At 44.4% G+C, this 27,018-nt stretch overlaps 1 protein-coding gene across 4 annotated transcripts in view; it reads right to left on the bottom strand.

Annotated features, from left to right (window-relative positions):
- Positions 1–27,018, bottom strand: part of KLHDC8A (kelch domain containing 8A) — a 119,311-nt gene that overhangs the window by 41,575 nt on the left and 50,718 nt on the right. For 2 of the 4 annotated variants that reach the window (XM_069756218.1, XM_069756215.1), the window contains 3 exons: positions 22,889–23,036; positions 9,219–9,646; positions 7,348–7,512 (listed from right to left, as the gene is read on the bottom strand). In XM_069756218.1, the coding sequence (XP_069612319.1) occupies positions 7,348–7,512; positions 9,219–9,594 (541 nt within the window). In that variant the 5' untranslated portion in view covers positions 9,595–9,646; positions 22,889–23,036. The remainder of the gene's footprint in view (positions 1–7,347; positions 7,513–9,218; positions 9,647–22,888; positions 23,037–27,018) is intronic. The other 2 variants (XM_069756216.1, XM_069756217.1) reach the window with 1 other exon arrangement.

Raw genomic sequence — 27,018 nt, forward strand, 5'->3', positions numbered from 1 at the left:
ATGGTCAGCTGGGTCCAATACTGAGGCTTATTCTTGGCCAAAGGCGTAGCATCAATTCCTCTCAATGGAATAGGACACTGCAAGGGCTCCAAGACAAACCCACAGCGCCTAGCAAACTCCAAGTCCATCAAATTCAGGGCAGCGCCTGAATCCACAAATGCCATGACAGAATAGGAAGACAAAGAGCAGATCAAAGTAACGGACAAAAGAAATTTCGACTGTACCGTACCAATGGTGGCAGACCTAGCGAACCGCTTAGTGCGCTTAGGACAATCGGAGATAGCATGAGTGGAATCACCACAGTAGAAACACAGCCCATTCTGACGTCTGTGTTCTTGCCTTTCAGCTCTGGTCAAAGTCTTATTGCACTGCATAGGCTCAGGTTTATGCTCAGATAATACCGCCAAATGGTGCACAGATTTACGCTCGCGCAAGCGTCGACCGATCTGAATGGCCAAAGACATAGACTCATTCAGACCAGCAGGCATAGGAAATCCCACCATGATATCCTTAAGGGCTTCAGAGAGACCCTTTCTGAAAATAGCTGCCAGCGCACATTCATTCCATTGAGTGAGCACGGACCTCTTTCTAAACTTCTGACAATAAATCTCTATCTCATCCTGACCCTGACACAGAGACAGCAAATTTTTCTCTGCCTGATCCACTGAATTAGGTTCGTCGTACAGCAATCCGAGCGCCAGAAAAAACGCATCAATATTACATAATGCAGGATCTCCTGGCGCAAGGGAAAATGCCCAGTCTTGAGGGTCGCCACGTAATAAAGAAATAATGATCTTAACTTGTTGAACTGGGTCACCAGAGGAGCGGGGTTTCAAAGCCAGAAAGAGTTTACAATTATTTTTAAAATTCAAAAACTTAGCTCTATCTCCAGAAAATAACTCAGGAATAGGAATTTTAGGTTCTAACATAGGATTCTGAACTACTAAATCTTGAATATTCTGTACATTTATAGCGAGATTATCCATCAAAGAGAACAGACCTTGAATGTCCATGTCCACACCTGTGTTCTGAACCACCCTGATGTAAAGGGGAAAAGAAAGACAGAACACAGTGCAAAGAAAAAAAAATGGTCTCAGAACTTCTCTTTTCCCTCTATTGAGAAGCATTAGTACTTTGGGCCTCCAGTACTGTTATGAACAGGTAATTCAGAACCACAATGGACATAGAAGTTCAGAGCACACAAAGTGACCTGACAATTACCAAAAACATAGGACGAGCTCTGAGACGTGGGAACTCTGCTGACCGCAATCCCTAATCCTATCACACCACACTAGAGGTAGCCGTGGATTGCGCCTAACGCTCCCTATGCAACTCGGCACAGCCTGAGAAACTAACTAGCCCTGAAGATACAAAAAATAAGCCTACCTTGCCTCAGAGAAATTCCCCAAAGGAAAAGGCAGCCCCTCACATATAATGACTGTGAGTAAAGATGAAAATACAAACACAGAGATGAAATAGATTTAGCAAAGTGAGGCCCAACTTACTGAATAGACCGAGGATAGGAAAGATAGCTTTGCGGTCAACACAAAAACCTACAAACAACCACGCAGAGGGGCAAAAAGACCCTCCGCACCGACTAACGGTACGGAGGTGCTCCCTCTGCGTCTCAGAGCTTCCAGCAAGCAAGAAAAACCAATATAGCAAGCTGGACAGAAAAAATAGCAAACAAAAATAACACAAGCAAAACTTAGCTTATGCAGGAGAGAAAGGCCACAGGAACGATCCAGGAGGAAGCAAGACCAATACTAGAACATTGACTGGAGGCCAGGATCAAAGCACCAGGTGGAGTTAAATAGAGCAGCACCTAACGACTTAACCTCATCACCTGAGGAAGGAAACCCAGAAGTCGCAGTACCACTCTCATCCACCAAAGGAAGCTCATAGACAGAACCAGCCGAAGTACCACTCTCGACCACAGGAGGGAGCTTGGCCACAGAATTCACAACATGGAAGCCACAGCACGTGTAACCAGTTAATCTCAGCCACGACTACAGCTCTAGCTCTGCCTCTTACACTTGGCGTAGTGCGGCGGGATCCCACAACTGTGCAGCATGGGAATGTCGCGGAAGATGTTATTGATGCGACCAGAAAAGAAAGAGATGAAGTCATTATGGATGCTACTGATACACTGGACTTTTCAAAAACCGTCAATGAGGCTGACATTGTGATGGCCAAGATGGTGACCATAAAGATGGCGGATAATTGCACGCAATTGAGGGACAATAACTATGATCCCTCCCCTCGTGGGCGTCCTGATGGAAAATTGGTGCGAGAAGCTGTCTGACAGAGTCTGTGGCCTAACCATAGTGCCCACCCCTGGTGGGTGCATTGGAGAAGAAGAAGGACTCACCCTCTGTCATATGCTACTAGGAAATGGTGGAGAGGTCGGAATTGACCCCACTCTGGAACAGGGGCGAACAAGAAAATCCTGGGTGCAGCTGTGCAGTGTCATTACGAGACATGGCACCGGCAGCGATGGAGCACTCCTGCATATGTCACTGCAAGGGAGTAGGCCACATGGAGTTAAAATGGTGGCAGGAGGAGGAGAGTACCCAACCTGGACGAGAGAGAGGAGTGTCGGATGAGTATTGGACTAACCGCTTTCCAGAGCTTCCCCAGGAGAGGACCTGACTCGGGAGACAGAGAGACGACGCTGCTGAAACATCCCCATTACTTGCAGAAGAGAGCTCCCGGCGGCTACCGGAGCCAGAGCGCCATCCACGGGAGCCCGAGCCACGTCGTGCGGAGCCAGAACATTGGCGGGAAATGAGGCCTCGACATCTTGTAGAGCAGGAGCCTGACCTTCAGGAGTCGGGACAGCAACGGAGGCCGGAACCACCTTGTCCGGAAAGTTTCCTTCTACAATGTCGGGGACCAGGATGAACGACACCCTTGGAGGAGCCTGGACCAGAAGCAAAGGGCCAGTCGGGACTTCAGTAGCGGGAGCCAGAGTGTGCAGCGGTGTCTGCATAGGGATCCACCAATCGCAGGATGGGCGCGGTCGGATCACTGCAGTCAACAGCGGTGAGTGCTCCTCGGCCCTTGACCCCTGAGGGTTGGTCCCTACCACGGACCTCCACTCCGCCAGGCTGGATTGTCCCTTGGCTTTCTTCTTCAGAAAAAGAGCTCATCAATCCTTCCTGCAGCTGTCCAGAGCGGGAGACCCAGCCTACATCCGTCACAAGTACAATGCTGGGCACTTCTTATCAGGCCGCGAATGGCCCAGTCCCCTCTCCCGGGCAGTCTGCCTGGATTGCTGGAGTCATTTAGAAGAAGAAACAACGGGAGAGAGAGATATGATCTGAATTGCACTGAAATGGAGAGGGTGCTATGGCCTGTCGCCATACTCATGGCCAACTTGTATAGACGGAGGTGGGAAGAGGCTTCATCTGTGAGTCGGGAACTGACTACAAGGTTTACGCAAATGCCACCTTGATAATATTTGGTAGACCCCTGAAAGAAGGGAACTGGGTTTCCTTTGTGAGAGAGGACTGTCCCAGGGGCGACTATGCTGTGGCACTGACTCTCTGCTCAGAGGATGATGGCCTGGGACTGTATGCGAGGCCGGACCAGGATAGGTCAGCCCCTGTGTTTCATCTACCCCCCCATTCTAATACTGCTTCTGCTGCATCCTGGAAGCCTGCAGACTCTGCAGCTGCAGAGTCCCCTTCAGCCCGTACGTGGGCGTGGAACCAGTCTGATGGAGTGGCATGGGATACGTGCCGTTGAACTGTATATACTTGTTGGTGAGGCTTGAAAAGTTGTGCTTGTTGCACCTTCAGAATAAACTGGACTGTTCTGCGTCCCTGCGGGCAAGTGAGCCCTGATAACACTCCCAGAAACGGGAGTAGTGCGGCCAGTACCGCCAGTGAAGTACGTTAAGTTGTCGGTTAAGGTTTGTTGCATCTGTTGCACCCTTTTTGCTGGATAGCAAAACTCTACATTATGGAAAAAGGGGGTCCTTGGACTAACGGACACAGTGTGGCTACGGCAATAGACTGTGCTCTATGACCAGGCAGCACACGTGTCACACAGGATAGTGCTATACACAAAGGGAGGGGGACGTCTCCCTTAAAGAACTGCTGACCTTACGGAAAGGTCATACCCCTGTAAATATGTTGGATGCGGGTAGAACTGCTTGATCTGTGTACTAGCGGTGCGAATGGAAGGACTGTTTCTTGGCACATGGTAAAAGGTTTTGTGGGAAAACAGACTTTTTGTTCCCACATTGGACTAAGGGTGTAACCTGCAGGACTGTGAACCAGGCACCTCTTAAGGGAGACAGGACTCTCGTGCATTGATTTTGCGCAGTTATAATCTACCTCATTTTATCTCCCTGTGTGGAGTATTTATGTTAATTATTAAAGCTTGGGTAAATGGTCAGGGACAACAATTGTTAAACGAAGGGGGAATATAAGTGGGTGCCACACCTCTACCCCCTTAAAGATGTATATTTGTCATGCCATGTATATATATATATATATATATATATATATATATGCCATTTTGTCTGTTTTAGTTGTGATAGGGCAAGTGTAGAACCTGTCATCGGACACTAGATGGGGCTCCATATGATACATAGTTATGTAGGAGGGGCTGTCTGTGTTAAGTGCAAGCCTTCCTGTTTGTAGTTAGTAGGGGCTTAGAGCCTGTGCTGGGCAGACAGCTTTGCAATGTTTAAGCCTCATACCCAGCCATTCAGAGTACAGCTGAGGCAGCAGTGTAACTACAGTTTGGGACAGAAGCTAGAGAAGTGGTCCAAGACCAGTACAGGGACACAGGTCGCTCACCATGTGGCAGATTATTGCTTGGGCTCGTGGCGAAACGGACGGAGGAATACTCAAATGTAGTGAGCTCCCACAGGGAGGACCCTGAGCTATCGCAAGAGGTGATACATCCCCATAATGTACTGCAGGACGTAGGAGAAAGTGTAGGGAGAGCGGAGGACGTGAACTGTGTGGAACCTAATGCTGATGATGTAACTGACAAGAATGTGCTGCGACAAAGTAAAGTTCATCGTTTTAAGTTTGAAAAGGACTGTCTTTTACTGTACTACGGAGGCAGTGGAACTTAAGCCAGCCCGATGGGACCCAAATGGTGCAGAGGGAGAAGCGAAAAGTATGCTGCAGAAGGGACATTGTTTGCATGTAACCAGTTAATCTCAGCCACAACTATGGCTCTGGCTCTGCCTTTTACAACTCATTCACGCAGATGTCCCCTTGGGGAAGGAACATCTCAGCAAACTTGTTGCTGAAGTGATCAATGATCGGCCAGAATGTTGAAAAGTTGGGGTGATCTTGGGAGGACAACGTGCATAATTGTTGTAATGTAAAAAATTTTGGATGGCCTCAAAGCGCTTGAATCATAGCCATGTGGAACACTGGAATGTTGTATAAAATATGAACACTCCAATATTGCCGAAGTTCTGGCTTCTTCACTAAACCCATGGGAAGAACAAGGCCCTAAAATGTCTTGATTTCTACTGCAACTAAAGGGGTCCAGTTAGAAAATGAAATAGTGGTGTTTTGGGCCAAATATTGCTGTGCATACAAATTTGTCTCAGCCACCATCAGGTCTACAAAATCCTTAGAGAAAAATACATTGAAAACTATTTCTGTGATGTTGGTGGTGTCAAATTGGAGGAGGCTCTTAATCTTCCGGGCGGGGGGGGGGGGGGGTGTTGTCCATAGGGGCTCACTAACGGTAGGCACTGGTTCATTTTCTGCCCTGGAGTGTCTGCGTGGCGGTTCGGTATCACTTGAGTAAGAGGAGGAATCGGATAAATAGCGTAAGGTGGTTACCCTCTCCCTCACTATCAATGTCAGAGGCAAAGAAGACATATGCCTCCTCCATTGAATACCGTCATTGGGACAAGTAGGACATTTTTTCACTTGTGATGTGTGTATACCAAATATTATTCAGGTGTATGTTTATGAGTGTGTGAGAGAGTGTTTGGTGTAAACTTTTTTATTTAGAAGACGAAAAAAGAAAAGAATCTAGAAAGAAAAAGATAGAAATAAAATTAAAAGAATATAAAAATTTGGTAAAATAAAAGACAAAACAGGTGTCAGTAAAAAAGAAAATTACTGAGCACCCGCAACTATCTGACACTAAGCCTTACTATACTCAGTAAAAAATACTGTATAAAAGATGCTGATTACTACAGTATATTTTTACTATCCCTAATCTAGTCCTATTAATTAATCTTATCATTTTTTTTTACTCTTTTTTTTCATAAAAAAAATGGGCATAACCGATCAGCATGGATATAATTCTTTTTTTTAACTTTGCACTTCCTGCTCTTTCTGCTACTGCCTGCGTTTTGCACATGGCTCACAGATCCCCAGGCCCTGTACTTACAGCCCACGCTCCCCCTTTCTTAAAGGGACTGCGCGCACAGTTCTAAAGTGCCCCCAGCCAATGGCCAGGAGACACTTATTATTTACGGCACCTTCGCCTGAGCAACATGTTTAGTTAGTTGGCCTGCGAGCTTGCTAGTCCTCAGGTCGCCTTTCTGTGTGTACCCGCCAGTTCCTGCTAGTACCTACCTGTGCCCACTTGCTCTGCTCGTTCCTGTTTATCCATGCTTGTGCCTTCCAGCATACCTGCCTGCACCTGCTGTGCCAGTCTGCATACCAGCCGTACCTTCTTGAACCTGCCAAGCCAGTCTGAATAACAGCCGTATCTGCCTGCATCTGCCATGCCAGTCTGTATGGCAGCCATATTTGCCTGCATCCGCCATGCCAGTCTGTAACCAGGCGTATCTACCTGCACCTGCCGTGCCAGATTGTATACCAGCCGTACCTGTTTGCAACTGCCATGCCAGTCTGCATACCAGCCGTACCTGCCTGCACCTGTATTGCCTTCCAGTATGCCAGGTCCATACATTCTTGGATGTTCCATCTTCCTGTCCTGACAGCTGCCGTGTCCCCAAGGTCTTCCCTGGAGTAGCACTTGGTGCCAATTCTAACCCCACCATCAGGGGCTCTAGCAAAGAGTCAGGTGTTCGCTTAGTCAAGCCCCTCCAGGGGCCATGGCACATTGTTTATTGGGGCTCTTAAAATCACAAAGAGGAACTTTAGTTTTTGCAATGGGGACGTAGTCTGTTTTGACAGATGTCTTACGTAAGAAAAGCCTCTGTGACATGCAGAGTGTGCTACATTACAAAGTCAGCAAGTATATGCAAGTACAGAGAAGAGCAACATGCCTTACTAGTGCTAAAGCCATACTTCTCTCTATCGTTCACTGCCATGGGAAAAATAATAAAACTCATGTGCTGATCGAATTTTGACATTTCCACCATATATGCTTTTAAAATAAACTTACCCAATACATAAATCTTGCTGCCTCGTAGAAATGACGTAGCACCATAGCGGGGTGTTGGCATTGGCGCAAAATGGACCCAAATGTCTTTTAACATGTCAAACTGCTGAAGGAAACACTGTGGTCGCAAATCTGATCCCATTCCTCCGGCAGCATATACCCTGCAATCTGAGATGAAAACCAGAAAAGATATATAAAATATAGAAAATTCCAGAGACACATGGGCTTTTGTGTCTCTTTGAAAACTATATTCGAGTCTTTGCTCATTGTTCAGGTTCTTGAAGTCCTGATGATTTGCTCTATTACCCGTGTAAACCAATATGCCATGTATTACCCGTAGCCGTGTATTACCCGTGTAAACCAATTAGGAAGTATTAGGAAAAATAAGGCCCAGATTAGTGACATAATCAGTATTGGGTGTAGCGGGTGCGTGTCTATTTTCTTTTTTATGATCATTTGACACTTCTTAAAAATGAGTTAATGTTTCCTTGAAAATAAACTCTAGTCTTGTTAGAAATGTTTGAGCTAAGACATCTTCTCAGATTGCTATGGAAACTGTGGAATTCAGATCTCTTGAAGATCCTGCACCTTTTTTTGGAGAATTATACTTCAGCACTTTTTGGAAGGATATGCAGTTTTTTTTTTCTGGGATGATATTAGGACAACTTTCTTAGAAGTAACTGAGCCGTAAGGTCACCTTACACATTAGCCAGAAGTTCATTGATGGTTGAACAACCTTGAAGGAGCCATTACATGTATATTAACTTTTGGCTAATGCAGCTATGTACATTTAAAGTGGCTGTCCGGCCTCAAGCTAAAAGTCTACAGTCATGATATGTGACTGCAGACTTGTGAATCGTCACACAGCGTGCACTGTCAGAAGAGTCTCCGGTACTGGCACTGGGAGCGGTGAGTGCGTGACCGCAAGTATGTGAATTATATATAAGCATCACATGCCTACTAGATGGACAAGACCTCACTCAATTCAAGGGTATTGAGCAAGGCCAGATACAGTCTAATCGGAATGTGGTCAGAAGTATGAAAATCGCATACTTGCGGTCACATGAATGCCCGCTCCCAGCATAGGAAAATCCTCACAGCACACAGTGATCATGAGGTGACAACCCCTTTAAGTCTACATTCACCACTACAGACTACCCATAGTTTTCAGTGATACCAGGTGAGGGACGAATTATCTTTTTGCGAACATTCTTTCAGGGAAAAATCTTTCATTTGACTATTGTACAAGCCATTCAAAACCTAGTCATTTTCATTCCAGATGATTTTGGTGTGTCATTGGTCAGCTGTGATGGCTCGTTAAAGATTAACTGTCGATTTTATTTCTTTTTCGTAAATCAATAGTACCACGTGAAAATTATAAACTTTTTAAAATATCTTATGAGAGAAATCCACTTCTTTATCTTCCAGTACTGAATATTCATTCTCAAAATTCTCAATTATTCAGTGAATACACTCTTTCCCATTACTGAGATAGCTGATCGTAGTTCGCGCTCGTACAATTCTATGGAGAACTGTAACTGTCGCTTCAGGAGAACTTGCAGCAAAATGTCTGTGTCTGTCTATCTCTAGTACCTCCCTCCATAGAATTTTAAAAAGCAATGAACTGAGGGTCAATGATAAATCAATGAGTTCTAAGATATATTAGAAATTTGCTTAATCTCATAGGTGCTATTGATTTTTTAAATAAAGATTAAGATGGTGGTTATTTTTTAAATTTCACCATATGAATGTTTGTTGAATTTAAAATGATTCACTTTCATCAATTTTTGTCTAACTTGGATGGCCACCTTTAGATAGCTCACAAACAATGTAAAATGAAGGTGAATGAAAGGTCAAGGGACATTAATGTTTACCTCGAGCAGTGATTGAAATGCCCATGGCAGGCTCCCGTAAAGAGCTCTTTTTCTTCCACTTGCCCTCGTCGATATTGTAAACCTCTACGACCTTTAGAGGCGTCTGGTTTTCCCCCACTCCTCCAACCACCATGATTCTTTTGCCCAAAGAAACCACCGCAACTCCAGCTCTGGCAGAAGGCATGGGAGTCAAGTTAGTCCAACGGTTGACCTCAGGAGAAAACATCTCAAATGTGTTCATTGGGTTTCCTGCATCATCACATCCTCCAATAGCGAAGATTTGTCCTCCTGCTTCCACCAATGAACAGTATACCCGCGGACTAGAGAGCGATGCTAGTGACTGCCATTGGAAGTCCTTGGTAGGGGGGACCTCCATGTTGGATCAATACAACAGCAGGCAATCATTTGTCTATTCCGCAGCTGTCTCCCTAAATTCAAAATAAGAAGGGGACAACAGAAAATCATGCACTTGTCCTGTGTTATGTTGCTTTTAATTTCATGTTGCAGTAGCAGCAATGAGCAAATGAACTAGGCTGCTTTTCAGTATTGGTTGTTATGAAATTTGGCTGTAGCAAAAGATAATCAATCTTCAGTTTATGAGTAGCGCAGTCTGCAGATTCTAAATTATGAAGATTTCTGCAGATGCACTGCAGATAAAGTCTATGTAATGAAGAATAATCCTGCTGATCACTTCTATTTCCCATTAGAACATATTAAACCACATTTTCATATCCCCATAACATCTAAATCTTAAAATGTTGCAAAACCCAAAAATATTTAACGTAACGCTATAAAGTAAAGAAACAACAAGCAAATGTGATGTAAAAAGAAATCAAAATGCTTTAGTATGATAAAAAGTTAATTTACGGTAATTGGTAAGGTGCAAGGTGCTACTATTGTAGTCAAGCACTGAAGCTAACTCCCTCAAAGAGGACCTGTCACCAGGTCAAAAGTGGACAGTTTTTGCCTTTATTTTATTCCCCCTGCTCCCCTGAGTATGCCATTTTTTTTGTTTAATTCGTCATACAATTCCAGAGATATCAGCCATTTTTATTTAGTGATAGTTTTTATGGTCTTTACCTGGGGTGTAGTTCATAGGATTTTCTGGGGGTGTATTTAGACTGCTCTGCATTATTAACCTGAAAGCAACGCTCCTTTGTTAAAAAAAAAAAAAAAGATTATCGCTAAATAAAAAATCTCTGGACTCCTATGGTGGATAAAAAAGCAGGGTACTTAGGGGAGCATCAGGAATCAAATAAAACAAAAACTGGTCACTTTTGATGTGGAAACAGGTCTGCTTTAAAGTCTGTGTGACATTTAATAGCCTATTGATAGGCTTTCCCCAATTGCATTAGGATATTACAGACTTCTTGTTATTTTTTGGGTAATGCGACTGTAAGGGTGTTAACAGAGGCTGCTATATGCCTCTCCCCCTTAAAACAGCATTTGTAAAGAAGTGTGTTCTTATATGTGATTTGATTCCATTTTTGTAACTTGTAATAATGACTGGTATTGAAGAAATATATTATATACTGTAGGTAGATGTGAATATAACCAACTAATACTGAATAGTTGAATAAAGTGCAATACTACCCATGAACAATTCATAAAAAGCAAAAAGTGCACATTTAAAGAAGGGGGTATATATATATATACACGTGTATGAAAATTCATATATGTGTAACCAGGGAGTGATGAAGTGGCAGCGAAACGTGAGTTGGAGTGGTGTGTGCGGGAGCAGCGGTGCGTCATATCGGTTGGTATTTGTGGCTGATTTATTTACTATTTTGCTCTTTGCCCATATAATTGCACCTTAATCAGAAGAGTTTTTAAGCACTGGCACTTTTTTAATGAATTTTATTTATTTGGTTACACATATATGAACTTTCATACACGTGTATATATATATATATATATATATATATATATATATATATATATACATATATCCCTTTCTTTATATGTGCACTTTTTGCTTTTTATGAATTGTTCATGGCTAGTTTTGCACTTTTTTCGGTTATTCAGTATTAGTTGGTTATATTCACATCTATCTATCTATCTATCTATCTATCTATCTATCTATCTATCTATCTATCTATCTATCTATCTATCTAATACAATTGTCTAAGGGTCACTTCCGTGTGTCCTTCTGTCTGTCTGTCACGGATATTCATTGGTGGCGGCCTCTGTCTGTCATGGCATCCAAGTCGCTGATTGGTCGTGGCCAAACGCCCACGACCATTGCCACGACCAATCAGCGACGGCCACAGTCCGGTCACAGTATAGACGCTCTTTCCTCCCCGCAGTCAGTGCCCACTCCATACTCACCTCCAGTCATCCAGTCAGCCCTCACACAGGGATAATGCCAGCGTTACCGGAGCGTGGTGTAACGCACTCCAGTTACGCAGCTATTAACCCTGTATGACCAACTTTTTACTATTGATGCTGCGTATGCAGATCTAATGTTACAAATAAGAATAATAAAGAAAAAAGATTATTCTCACCCTCCGACGTGCGCCCTGTCCTCGGAAAGCGGCAGGTTCCGGTGCTAAGGATGCTATGCGAGAAGGACCTGCCATGATGTCACGATCATGCGAGGTGACAGGACTGCAAGGGGCCCTCGGAAGGTGAGTATATGTTTATTTTTTATTTTTTAACCTGTTACATACATGGCTGGGCAATATACTACGTAGCTGGGCAATATACTATGTGACTGGCCAATATACTACGTGACTGGGCAGTATACTACGTGTCTGTGCTGTATACTACGTAGCTCTGTGCTGTATACTACATGGCTGGGCAATATACTACGTCACTGGGCAATATACTACGTAACTGGGCAATATACTACATGACTGGGCAATATACTACGTGACTGGGCAATATACTGCGTGGCTGGGCAATATACTACGTGGCTGGGCAATATACTACATGACTGGGCAATATACTACGTGGCTGGGCAATATACTACGTAGCTGGGCAATATACTATGTGGCTGGGCAATATACTACGTCACTGGGCAATATACTACGTCACTGGGCAATATACTATGTGACTGGGCAATATACTACGTGACTGGGCAATATACTACGTAGCTGGGCAATATACTATGTCACTGGGCAATATACTATGTAACTGGGCAATATACTACGTGGTTGGGCAATATACTACGTAGCTGGGCAATATAGTATGACACTGGGCAATATACTATGTAGCTGGGCAATATACTACGTGGTTGGGCAATATACCCATGCAAAATAAGCAAGAGAACTTCCAATATTTAATATTTAATATATTTTATGTTCTCTATATATACCGGGTATGTTTTTTATTTTTATCAATTGGTCTGACGTACCCTCCCTCCCGCATACAGGTGTAATTATTTTTCTTTGTATTTTTGTTTTTAATCATTTTAATAAAATTCCTTGTTTTTATCATATTTTTTATTATGTATTGTTGTGTCATTTTTGCCTTATATGCCAATAAAATAATATAATTAAATGTTTATGTGCTTGATGAATATCTTTTGGGGCTTACAGTATATGTTAAGTAAAGTTAGACTGATTGTTATGAAGTAAGTTTCAACAGATTTGTGTGCAGCTGATCCTGGACCAAAGGACGTGGAAGCAGGAGAGGCCTCCAGCATGAAAGTGAGTACACTGAATTGCATACAGCACAACATTGATGGACAGGGACACTGTTTATTTGTGGGGTGTCTGGGCGTGGGAAAGCAGCTCCTCAACAATGACTACAGCACTATGCACCTTACACATCAAGACAAAGACAAGTCCCTTAAGCCCAATTTTTTGCATAATCTGTCCCTATTGTTAATCCAGGATCATCAGACATACCAGAAAATTAGCTTGTGCTGTATGAGCTGTTTCTAAACGTAATGTTAGAAATTTATTGTAACAAGGAATATCACAATCTCCAAGGTGCACAATGTATTGCATTTTTGGCACCCCAGGAGTCTGGTTGCCACAATGGCATTGGCTTCCTCAGGGGGGTGATGCCATGGCTGGAAGCAAGAGGGATCCCCTTGGCAGGTAATACAGTCAGCATGCAACACCTTTCCTGACTCCAGACCAGAAGGGGGAGCTCTAAATGGTTTTTAGGGGAACTTCCCTATAAGTTCTGGTCTGGAGGTGGGGTTAGTTAGTGTGTGTGAGGGAGCAGACAGAGAAGGAGGAAGAGGCAAGTGAGGAGAATCTGTGGGATAGGAGCTGCGACTAAACTCACCCCAGGACTGAGCACTGAAGATTGGACATCAGAGTCCATGGTTGTGTGGGAACTGCAGGTCCCGCAACCAAATCTGGAGGACAGGAGATTGCAGGTCTCCTGACCCCATTGGACACCCAAAGGCACAGCAGCATATGATAGCCTGGAGTCACCACAAGGGAGTGACACCTGGAACAGGCTCAAGCTGCCTGCCATGCGGGTAGTGTTTCACTTAGTGGACAGACAGAGAGGGACTTGAGAAGACCTAAAAGCACCAAGCACCCAGAGAACAGCACAGCAGGGAGGCCTCCATCCCCACCTGGCTAGGATGATCCTGTATTTCTTTCAGGCTGCCCGGATCTCCATCACCAGCTGTGACTTGTGCCCCGGACTGCACCTGCAACCTAGGATTAAAGGTAAAGGAAACTGCAGCCCTTGAGTCCTCTGGTTTTTCCTACACCCTCATTCCTGCACTCCAACATCCACCATCTCTCATAAACTGTTCTGGTAGCCCTGGGAACTCGCTCCACCTGTGGGGAGCAGAACCATCCCAGCTGCATCACCATCATCCCCAGCGGTCCCTTTAACCCCTTCCCGACCTTTGACGCATACGCTGCGTCATGAAAGTCGGTGCCATTCCGACCCATGACGCAGCATATGCGTCATGGAAAGATCGCGTCCCTGCAGATCGGGTGAAAGGGTTAACTCCCATTTCACCCGATCTGCAGGGACAGGGGGAGTGGTAGTTTAGCCCAGGGGGGGTGGCTTCACCCCCTCGTGGCTACGATCGCTCTGATTGGCTGTTGAAAGTGAAACTGCCAATCAGAGCGATTTGTAATATTTCACCTAAAAAAATGGTGAAATATTACAATCCAGCCATGGCCGATGCTGCAATATCATCGGCCATGGCTGGAAACACTTATGTGCACCCACCCCACTCCTCCGATCGCCCCCCCAGCCCCCCGATCTGCGGTCTGCTCCCCTCGGTCCTGTGCTCCGCTCCCCCGTCCTCCTGCCCGCTCCCCCCGTGCTCCAATCACACCCCCAGTGCTCCAATCAAACCCCCCCGCACTCCGATCCCCCCCCGCACAGCGATTCCCCCCCCCGCACAGCGATTCCCCCCCCCGTGCTCCGATCCACCCGCCCGCACAGCGATCCCCCACTCCGTGCTCCAAACCACCCCCCCGTGTTCCGGTCCACCCCCCCCCGTGCTCCGACGCCCCCCCCATGCCCTGATCTCCCCCTCCTTATACTTACCTGGCCTCCCGGGGACCGTCCGTCTTCTTTCCTGGGCGCCGCCATCTTCCAAAATGGCGGGCGCATGTGCAGTGCGCCCGCCGAATCTGCCGGCCGGCAGATTCGTTCCAGAGTGAATTTTGATCACTGAGATAGGTTATATCTCAGTGATCAAAATAAAAAAAAAGTAAATGACCCCCCCCCCTTTGTCACCCCCATAGGTAGGGACAATAAAAAAATATATATATATTTTTTTTCACTAAGGTTGGGGTAAGAACTAGGGTTAGAGTTAGGGGTAGGGTTAGGGGTAGGGTTAGGGGTAGGGTTAGGGGTAGGGTTAGGGGTAGGGGTAGGGTTAGGGGTAGGGTTAGGGGTAGGGGTAGGGTTAGGGGTAGGGTTAGGGTTTCGGTATGTGCACACGTATTCTGTTCCTCTGCGGATTTTTCCGCTGCGGATTTGATAAATCCGCAGTGCTAAACCGCTGCGGATTTATGGCAGATTTACCATGTTTTTTCTGCGCATTTCAATGTGGTTTTACAACAGCGATTTTCTATTTGAGCAGTTGTAAAACCGCTGCGGAATCCGCAGAAAGAAATGACATGCTGCGGAATGTAAACCGCTGCGTTTCCGTGCAGTTTTTCCGCAGCATGTGTACAGCGATTTTTGTTTCCCATAGGTTTGCATTGAACTGTAAACTCATGGGAAACTGCTGCGGATCCGCAGCGTTTTCCGCAGCGTGTGCACATACCTTTAGAATTAGGCTATGTGCACACGGTGCGGATTGGCCGCTGCGGATCCGCAGCAGAGTTCCATCAGGTTTACAGTACCATGTAAACATATGGAAAGCCAAATCCGCTGTGCCCATGGTGCGGAAAATACCGCGCGGGAACGCTGCGTTGTATTTTCCGCAGCATGTCAATTCTTTGTGCGGATTCCGCAGCGTTTTACACCTGTTCCTCAATAGGAATCCGCAGGTGAAATCCGGACAAAAAACACTGGAAATCCGCAGGTAAAACGCAGTGCCTTTTACCCGCGGATTTTTCAAAAATGGTGCTGAAAAATCTCATACGAATCCGCAACGTTGGCACATAGCCTTAGGGCTAGGGTTGGGTTGGAATTAGGGTTGTGGTTAGGGTTAGGGGTGTGTTGGGGTTACGGGTGTGTTGGGGTTAGGGTTGTGATTAGGGTTACGGCTACAGTTGGGATAAGGGTTAGGGGTGTGTTGGAGTTAGAATTGAGGGGTTTCCACTGTTTAGGCACATCAGGGGGTCTCCAAACGCAACATGGCGCCACCATTAATTCCAGCCAATCTTGTATTCAAAAAGTCAAATGGTGCTTCCTCACTTCCGAGCCCCGACGTGCACCCAAACAGTGGTTTACCCCCACATATGGGGTACCAGCATACTCAGGACAAACTGCGCAACAATTACTGGGGTCCAATTTCTCCTGTTACCCTTGTGAAAATAAAGAAATGCTTGCTAAAACATCATTTTTGAGGAAAGAAAAATGATTTTTTATTTTCACGGCTCTGCATTGTAAACGTCTGTGAAGCACTTGGGGGTTCAAAGTACTCACCACATATCTAGATAAGTTCCTTGGGGGGTCTAGTTTCCAAAATGGGGTCACTTGTGGGGGGTTTCTACTGTTTAGGCACATCAGGGGCTCTGCAAACGCAACGTGACGCCCGCAGAGCATTCCATCAAAGTCTGCATTTCAAAACGTCACTACTTCAATTCCGAGCCCCGGCATGTGCCCAAACAGTAGTTTACCCCCACATATTGGGTATCACCGTACTCAGGAGAAACTGGACAACAAATATTGGGGTCAAATTTCTCCTGTTACCCTTGGGAAAATTAAAAAATTCTGGGCTAAATAATTATTTTTGAGGAAAGAAAACGTATTTATTATTTTCACGGCTCTGCATTATAAACTTCTATGAAGCACTTGGGGGTTCAAAGTGCTCACCACACATCTAGATAAGTTCCTTTCGGGGTCTAGTTTCCAAAATGGGGTCACTTGTGGGGGGTTTCTACTGTTAAGCCACATCAGGGGCTCTGCAAACGCAACGTGACGCCCGCAGAGCATTCCATCAAAGTCTGCATTTCAAAACGTCACTACTTCAATTCCGAGCCCCGGCATGTGCCCAAACAGTAGTTTACCCCCACATATTGGGTATCACCGTACTCAGGAGAAACTGGACAACAAATATTGGGGTCAAATTTCTCCTGTTACCCTTGGGAAAATTAAAAAATTCTGGGCTAAATAATTATTTTTGAGGAAAGAAAACGTATTTATTATTTTCACGGCTCTGCATTATAAACTTCTATGAAGCACTTGGGGGTTCAAAGTGCTCACCACACATCTAGATAAGTTCCTTTCGGGGTCTAGTTTCCAAAATGGGGTCACTTGTGGGGGGTTTCTACTGTTAAGCCACATCAGGGGCTCTGCAAACGCAACGTGACGCCCACAGAGCATTCCATCAAAGTCTGCATTTCAAAACGTCACTACTTCACTTCCGAGCCTCGGCATGTGCCCAAACAGTGGTTTACCCCCACATATGGGGTATCAGCGTACTCAGGAGAAACTGGACAACAACTTTTGGGATCCAATTTCTCCTGTTACCCTTGGGAAAATAAAAAATTCTGGGCTAAATAATTATTTTTGAGGAAAGAAAACGTATTTATTATTTTCACGGCTCTGCATTATAAACTTCTATGAAGCACTTGGGGGGTCAAAGTGCTCACCACACATCTAGATAAGTTCCTTTCGGGGTCTAGTTTCCAAAATGGGGTCACTTTTGGGGGGTTTCTACTGTTAAGCCCCATCAGGGGCTCTGCAAACGCAACGTGACGCCCACAGAGCATTCCATCAAAGTCTGCATTTCAAAATGTCACTACTTCACTTCCGAGCCCCGGCATGTGCCCAAACAGTGGTTTACCCCCACATATGGGGTATCAGCGTACTCAGGAGAAACTGGACAACAACTTTTGGGGTCAAATTTCTCCTGTTACCCTTTGTAAAATAAAAAATTGCAGGCTAAAAGATCATTTTTGAGAAAATAATTTTTTTTTTTATTTTCATGGCTCTGCGTTATAAACTTCTGTGAAGCACTTGGGGGTTCAAAGTCCTCACCACACATCTAGATTAGTTCCTTTGGGGGTCTAGTTTCCAAAATGGGGTCATTTCTGGGGGATCTCCAATGTTTAGGCACACAGGGGCTCTCCAAACGTGACATGGTGTCCGCTAATGATTGGAGCTAATTTTCCATTTAAAAAGCCAAATGGCGTGCCATCCCTTCCGAGCCCTGCCGTGCGCCCAAACAGTGGTTTACCCCCACATATGGGGTATCAGCGTACTCAGGACAAACTGGACAACAATATTTGGGGTCCAATTTCTCCTATTATCCTTGGCAAAATAGGAAATTCCAGGCTAAAAATCATTTTTGAGGAAAGAAAAATTATTTTTTATTTTCATGGCTCTGCGTTATAAACTTCTGTGAAGCACCTGGGGGTTTAAAGTGCTCAATATGCATCTAGATAAGTTCCTTGGGGGGTCTAGTTTCCAAAATGGGGTCACTTGTGGGGGAGCTCCAATGCATAGGCACACAGGGGCTCTCCAAACGCGACATGGTGTCCGCTAACAATTGGAGCTAATTTTCCATTCAAAAAGTCAAATGGCGCGCCTTCCCTTCCGAGCCCTGCCGTGTGCCCAAACAGTGGTTTACCCCCACATATGAGGTATCGGCGTACTCGGGAGAAATTGCCCAACAAATTTTATGATCCATTTTATCCTACTGCCCATGTGAAAATGAAAAAATTGAGGCGAAAAGAATTTTTTTGTGAAAAAAAAGTACTTTTTCATTTTTACAGATCAATTTGTGAAGCACCTGAGGGTTTAAAGTGCTCACTAGGCATCTAAATAAGTTCCTTGGGGGGTCTAGTTTCCAAAATGGGGTCACTTGTGGGGGAGCTCCAATGCATAGGCACACAGGGGCTCTCCAAACGCGACATGGTGTCCGCTAACAATTGGAGCTAATTTTCCATTCAAAAAGTCAAATGGCGCGCCTTCCCTTCCGAGCCCTGCCGTGTGCCCAAACAGTGGTTTACCCCCACATATGAGGTATGGGCGTACTCGGGAGAAATTGCCCAACAAATTTTATGATCCATTTTATCCTACTGCCCATGTGAAAATGAAAAAATTGAGGCGAAAAGAATTTTTTTGTGAAAAAAAAGTACTTTTTCATTTTTACAGATCAATTTGTGAAGCACCTGAGGGTTTAAAGTGCTCACTAGGCATCTAAATAAGTTCCTTGGGGGGTCTAGTTTCCAAAATGGGGTCACTTGTGGGGGAGCGCCAATGTTTAGGCACACAGGAGCTCTCCAAACGCGACATGGTGTCCGCTAACGATGGAAATAATTTTTCATTCAAAAAGTCAAATGGCGCTCCTTCCCTTCCGAGCCTTACCATGTGCCCAAACAGTGGTTTACCCCCACATGTGAGGTATCAGTGTACTCAGGAGAAATTGCCCAACACATTTTAGGATCCATTTTATCCTGTTGCCCATGTGAAAATGAAAAAATTGAGGCTAAAAGAATTTTTTTGTGAAAAAAAAGTACTTTTTCATTTTTACGGATCAATTTGTGAAGCACCTGGGGGTTCAAAGTGCTCACTATGCATCTAGATAAGTTCCTTGGGGCGTCTAGTTTCCAAAATGGGGTCACTTGTGGGGGAGCTCCAATTTTTAGGCACACGGGGGCTCTCCAAACGTGACATGGTGTCCGCTAAAGAGTGGAGCCAATTTTTGATTCAAAAAGTCAAATGGCGCTCCTTCCCTTCCAAGCCCTGCCGTGCGCCCAAACAGTGGTTTACCCCCACATATGAGGTATCAGCGTACTCAGGACAAATTGGACAACAACTATCGTGGTTCAGTTTCTCCTTTTACCATTGGGAAAATAAAAAAATTGTTGCTAAAAGATAATTTTTGTGACTAAAAAGTTAAATGTTCATTTTTTCCTTCCATGTTGCTTCTGCTGCTGTGAAGCACCTGAAGGGTTAATAAACTTCTTGAATGTGGTTTTGAGTACCTTGAGGGGTGCAGTTTTTAGAATGGTGTCACTTTTGGGTATTTTCAGCCATATAGACCCCTCAAACTGACTTCAAATGTGAGGTGGTCCCTAAAAAAAATGGTTTTGTAAATTTCGTTGTAAAAATGACAAATCGCTGGTCAAATTTTAACCCTTATAACTTCCTAACAAAAAAAAATTTTGTTTCCAAAATTGTGCTGATGTAAAGTAAACATGTGGGAAATGTTATTTATTAACTATTTTGTGTCACATATCTCTCTGGTTTAACAGAATAAAAATTAAAAATGTGAAAATTGCAAAATTTTCTAAATTTTCGCCAAATTTCCGTTTTTATCACAAATAAACGCAGAATTTATTGACCTAAATTTACCACTAACATGAAGTCCAATATGTCACGAAAAAACAATCTCAGAACCGCTAGGATCCGTTGAAGCGTTCCTGAGTTATTACCTCATAAAGGGACACTGGTCAGAATTGCAAAAAACGGCAAGGTCTTTAAGGTCAAAATAGGCTGGGTCATGAAGGGGTTAAGCAGCGTTGGCCATCCCTGGTCGAGTTCCACAGGTGGCGTCACAAATAATCCCCTTTTCCTATATAAACTTTATTCCTTTCCATCATCCATCCCTTTTCATTGCATGCCCAGGGCCACAGACCGGGTCACCAGACACAAATTTGGATTGAAATGGCCACAGCAGCCGTTTATTAACATTGAATAAACAAACCATATCAAACAATAACCTCCCAAAAGGGGGGTGGTCCTCGAAGTCCTAACAATGGGAGCCGCAAATATCAAAACCCCACCTTGGCTCCCAGGTTAAGTCTTACCCCCAGCCGCCATGCACCAGCTCAGGGGCAGAAAAAACTAACCTGGCCAAAAAAAACCCATCCATAGTGCATGCTGCGATTTTTTCCAGGTTTGTCCTGATGAAGAGGTCCGGCGTGACCTCGAAATGCATAGACTTATAAACCTGGTAAATAAATGTTTTGCTTTTAATGATATTCCGTCTCAGTAGCGCATTAGTGATATCTACCTCCGTTTTCCTTTCCATTTTTTCCAAGCAGACATTAGGTCAACATATTTCCATATTACCTACTCAAGAACCTAAAGCTGTACCAGAACTAGTTTATGAGGACACTATGGCCACTTCTGATTTCTGTCAGTGTTAATATAGAGACATTACGGCATATTTATCAAACTAGATGCACCAGAATTCTGTGACAAAAGCTGTCTTTTATGACTTGCACCATATTTATTTTGTTTCCTATTTTTTGTGCCTTGTCCTTGTGTGGTTTTGTGTGCTGCATTGCTCATAATAAAAAGTGCTAACATTTTGGCACAAATTTTAGGCACAAAGTAAGTCACTTAATAGCTTGTGTAACGGTAGATTAGGTAGTCTTAAAAATAACATCACAGAAAAAAGTCGGCCATATTAACCAACATCAGGTGACAAAACTAATGCACTACAGAATGCAGCATGATCGGTAGCAGAGGGGCAAAATACTGATGAAACAACCATTCACACACCTACCATTCATGAAGGGGTGGTTGTCCGGCACAATAAATGCACACAGATGAGGCTTGTATATGGCTCCAGCAACACAAATACGTGTAGTGCACAGTTTCTGGCTTACAGCTTATTGGTCCATTCCAAGACCATTAGTCATGCCCGGACGCACTATGCAAATGATGAATCAAAAAAGATGCAACAAATGCATGAGATATTGGTTGATGTTTTGGTCAAAAGACACATAGTACTGCACGGTCCGCCTGATCTAATAGGATGTGCGTGACCAAGAGGCAGTAAGCCAGACGCCATATCTGTGTGATTGATGCACTATGTAATCCTCATCTGTGTGCATTTCTAATACTAAGCAGCTACCCCCTCCATGAATGGTAGGTGTGTGAGTGGTTGTTTCATCAGTATTTTGCAAATGTGCTGCCCCCGCCTTTATCATGCAGGCCTTTTCCATTAATATTGTGTCCAGTTGTTGGTAAATATGGCTTCTTTTTTTGTGATGGTTTTTGAATTTTATGTGAATTACTACTCTTAAAATTAGACAGATTTATCAAATAGCACGAGCTACTATGATAAATTTGGTGCATTTTAAAGAATTTAAATGTTATAATTAGAACATATTGATATACATATCACGTTGTGTGGATTCAAATCACCATCCATATCAATGTTCACACATTCTTAAAGGGAACTTTTCAAACTGGGGACAGCAGAAATCAGGGCCTGGCTTTGTGCTTGCAGTCTGTGATTTATTTGTATGAAATGTTTCAAAGAAATCATAGTTTAAAGTTTGCGCTGAAAACTACAAGATTAGTCCACTGCAGCTTCTATCAGTCCAACCCACGGTTTGGGCAGTATTCTGACTCTTCAAGGCGGTATGAGTCTCTAAATCCTTAGCCATCAATCCCTTAGATAGCTGTATGATTGTTGTACTCACATGCCAGGCTTCCTCAGACAGTGTCAACTCAGCTAGCAGTGACTTGTAATAAGAGTCCAGGAGAAACAGAGTTGATATTCTCTGAAATCTTGTATTAAGTACAATGCAGCAGGTAGAAATAGTAATCCCAAATAGAGAAGCATACACGTGCATCCAAAGATGGCTACAGCAAACTGATAATGAGGAAGAAGGGAGGAGCAAGGGCTAACATCATCAACTACAGGAGAGACTAAAGGACAAACTTCAGAGGACAGAACTTGTTCTTAGCAACAACAAAATGCATAACATAAAAAATACACAAGTTGTTCCTATTCATGGCACTCAACTTAATGCTTGTGAGATTTTAATTGTAGTAGCCAAAAAACGTTTTGGTCCTATATCTGGACCTTCATCAGTTACGTACTATGATGAAAAAAGTGAAACTGTAGTGTCATATAAGGCACAGCATGGTCTGCGTCTGGTATTTGCGCAGATAGGTTTAGGCACACAGAATGGACTTATTCACGCTGATAGGTGCTGTGCTTGTGTCCAGACACGGAATCCCCGCTTGACAAGCGTAACTGATGAAGGTCCAGATATAGGACCGAAACGTTTTTTGGCTACTACGATTTAAATCTCACAAGCATTAAGTTGAGTGCCAGGTTCTTTTTTTTAGTATCACATGGTGTGGGAACCTACCTGGGCACCACTAGTAGTAGTGCACACGGCTTTATCTTTAATTGCGTTCCTATTCATGGGAGACAACACTCCCCGTCTGAAATTTTCAGATTTCACAATGTCTCTGTAAGATGTGACAATTCATTGCTGTCCAAAGCCGAAATGGAACCTGAAAAGAGATGCAGCAATAATGCAACAAGTCAAGTCCATACTTCAACAATAACGCGTAGTCCTTGAATAAAAACTAAAAAATGAGTATGAGTTCAGTAGAAAAACCCATCTTCGGGTTGGGGAAGCCGCAACAAGCCAACTCTTCCACCAACCCAACAATCAAATAGTAACATTTAATCCATGGAGAAGTGTTCAAGTCCAGTTGCACACCGAGTGATTTATGTCCTAACACGGCTGGGGTATGAGGAAGTATGCTCCCTGCCGTGATGGAGTCCAGCAACAATGTTCAGTCTTGTGATGTCCTCCTTCGGTAGAAGTAGCACAAGTTCAGGGACTGGGCGAAATAAGATTCGAGTTGAACCCCCTTTTGTCACCTTGACTTCTACCTTCTGAGTCTTCCTGACGTCGCTGGGCACAACCTTGGTGATAAGACCCATCGGCCAGTGGTTACGATGAGCCTCGTTGTCTTTAAAATGTTGAGATCTCCTTCTTGCAGGTTAGGACTTGGCTCCTGCCATTTGTGACGGTTTTGAAGCAGATATTCAGTCTTCCCACGGTGCCAGAATACAGTACACTAGACAGATGTTTTACCTGCTTCCATTGATGTTTGAAAATGTCTATGTGATCAAAGTCTCCATGAGGGACTGGAAAAGCTCCATTCTTCTGCGTAAGGAGAGTAGCTGGTGTGTGAATCATTGGAGCATCGGGGTCGGATGATACCGGAACCAAAGGTCTGGCATTTATTATACCTGACACCTCTGCGAGGAATGTGACCAGCATTTCATGGGTGAGAGGAAGCTTGTGGTCCAGCAACATGGAATCAAGAATTCTTCGTGCAATTCCAATCATACATTCCCAGGATCCACCCATGTGTGATGAGTGTGGAGGATTGAACACCCAGATGCAGCCGTTATTGGTCAAGAAGTTGTCTAACTGCAATTACTTGGAAGCCCTTACAAAGTTAGTTCCACAGTCAGACCAGAGTTGTGTAGCAGGCCCACGGATGGAAAAGAATCTTCTTAGGGCATTGATGAAGCAAGAAGAGTCCATGGCTTCGATAACCTCAATGTGAACTGCACGGATATTGAGAGAGGTAAATAGAACAGCCCATCGCTTACTGTTTGCACCTCCACCATGAGTTCTCCTAGTAATGACCGACTAAGGACCGAAGACATCTACCCCGACATAAAAGAATGGCTGATCTGTACTTAGACGATGTGTGGGGTGATATGCCACCTGCTGGTACTGATGTCTTCCTCTTAATCTTTGGCACTTAACGCATCTATGAAGCATGGAGGAGACACAGCTCTTCATTCCATCGATCCAAAAACCAGCGGACCTGATGCCACCTTCGGTAAGCTGTCTGCCTTGATGCTGTACTTGTTTGTGATAGTGCCGAACTAACAGAGTAGCCATGTAGTGCCGACCCGGGATGATAATAGGGTTCTGTTCCTTATCATACAGTCCAGATTTCCCTATGCGATTGCATGCTCTCAGCAGTTTGCTGTGATCGAGCACTGGGTCCAGGTTTTGGAGAGGTTGACACCTTTCATAATACTGTCAATCTCATGGTGATATACTTCTTGTTGTACTTACCTGATGATAACTTGTGCAGCTTGTTCCATGTCTTCAACGGTAGGAGACATGCACATGTGCCAGCAGTGGCACCCTGAAGACTTGTCTTTGGTAAAGCAATGAGTGATGTGAGTAAGATGAAACACAGCTCGTACGGCGGATGACCATCTTGAGAAGCGTTCAAATCCATGAGGTTTCAACTTCAGCCTTGATGTCATTGAAGTATAGTGTGTGGAGATAGTTGGCCTAACTTTTTTTGTCAGATTCTGGATCCACCAGCTCATATGCGTTGCTGACGTAGTTATCGTAGGTATCCTCGCATAGGATACTTGGAGGTGTCAGCCATATGTTGTCACCGAGCTTGGATGCAGCTGTGAGTCTCATTCCACAGTCAGCTGGGTTTAGGTCAGAGGGGATGTGATGCCACTGCTCTGGAGTAGCAAAACGTCTGATGCGCTCTACCCTAATACTCACGAAGACGTAGAATTGTTTTGTTTGGTTATATATATCCAAGTACCACTCTATTATCTGTGTAGAATGTAAAGGAATCAATTGCAATGTCCATTTCATCTTTCACTACTTCAGCGATTTCTACCGCCAATACTGCGGAAGAAATAGTTCAAGCCTTGGTACTGAGTGTGCAGGTTTAGGGGTTTGTTTGGCCTTACTTAGAATGAAACCACAGTGCACTTCATTGTGCGCTCCCAAGGTCTTCAAATAGGCTACCCTGTCTATGGCTTCTGTAGATGCGTCAGAGAAAATGTGGACTTCTCTTCTGGTGGCAACTGAAGAAGATTTTACAGAGTAACAACGTGGAACTTGGAGTTGTTCTAAGACCTTTAGTGTGCTTTAGAGTAGAGAACCTTGCTGTTGCTTGCTGCAGATTGTTTGCCAACCTTGGTCTTGGAGAACGAAAGGGTAACGGAGCCACCCAGCTGTTGGAGTTGTCTTGCGCGAATTCTTTGTCCATAACCCATATAAATTCCTTATCTTCTCTTGTGGGTGCCAACTTGATGTCTTCACTGGTGGAATTGAATACCATTGACCCGAGGTCGTCGTCCCAGGAATGGTGTGTGTTTGCACTGTCAAATGGTGGCCGTTGCCACTTGGTGTCGCTCAGTTTCTCTTTCACTGAGTAATGATGTGGGCATGGCTGGAAATGAGTGCTGCGACTATTTGGCAAGATGCGCACGTTGTAGGAGAAGATAGCATTAGGTCTCTTCATTTTGTCCACGCAGACGTTTCCCATGATCACTCAGCCTAGGTCAAAGCGGTGAGCAAATAGTGCATTGTGAGGACCGCTGATTTGCTGACGTACCTTGTGTAAATGGAGGATGTCTCTCCCAAGTAGAATCAGGATTTCTGTGTTGTGATCAAGAGCTGGAATCTTGCTGGCTATAGTCTATATGTGAGGGTGATCAAGAGCGGCTTCCGATGTTGGTATCTGATTGCACTCAACGAGTGTGGGTAGAGGTATTTCTATGGTATTTTCAAGAGACGTTGCCATGAGACCATTGGCCCTTCTTCAGAAAACTTATGAGGTACTGTTGCAGGTGCCTAAGGTGTAGGGGTAGGCACTTCCTTTTAAATCGAACAGATCAAAAAGTTCTGACCTTGCTAGTGATCGATTGCTCTGATCGTCCAGGATGCTATACACTTTCATGGCCTTTTCTGGGTGACCCTTGGGATACACCTTTACCAGGCAAATCTTCGCATAAGTCTTGCCCCAAAGACCTTCTCTGCAGACTTCTGTGCATGATGAAGATACTGTGAGATGACTTGCTGTTTGGCATGTACTCTCCCCACCATGGCTTGTGGTGGGAGAAGGAGAAAGGGGTAGGGTTAAGCTGGGATGGATGAAGCGCTTGTACGTGGTCCTCGCTGTAACACTCCATACACTTGATTGTAACCTTACAATCCTTAGCAAGGTGTTTTTGTTGAAGCACAACATCTGAAGCATACTCCAAACTTCTTTACAAGCTCCTTGCGTTCTTGGACAGTTTCTTTCTGAAGCCGATACATTTCTTCAGCGGATGTGGCATCTTGTGGATGGGACACTGACAGTTTGGATTCTCGACTCTTTCACCATTGTCCCCCTCATCATTAACTGATGCTGGTGTGGAAAGAACGTCAGTCTTTTTTACCAATACTGGGCCTCCAGGTTTTATATCAATTTGACAAGTCCTCTCATATTTGGGAGCGGATAATGCTCTGCCCCGGTGGGTCAACCTTATGCTTTGCAATGTCTTTGATGAACTTGCAGAAGTTAGAGAATGGAGGAAAGGACACCTGGTGTTCATTTTTATATCTTGTCCCTCGCATAGTCCACCTTTCTTGCACATTATATGGCAGCTTGGCGACTATAGGTTTCACCCCACGTCCTGGTAGCTGAGGCCAGGTAGATG

Source organism: Ranitomeya imitator, chromosome 3, assembly GCF_032444005.1.
Source record: "Ranitomeya imitator isolate aRanImi1 chromosome 3, aRanImi1.pri, whole genome shotgun sequence".
Taxonomy (NCBI): Eukaryota; Metazoa; Chordata; class Amphibia; order Anura; family Dendrobatidae; genus Ranitomeya; species Ranitomeya imitator.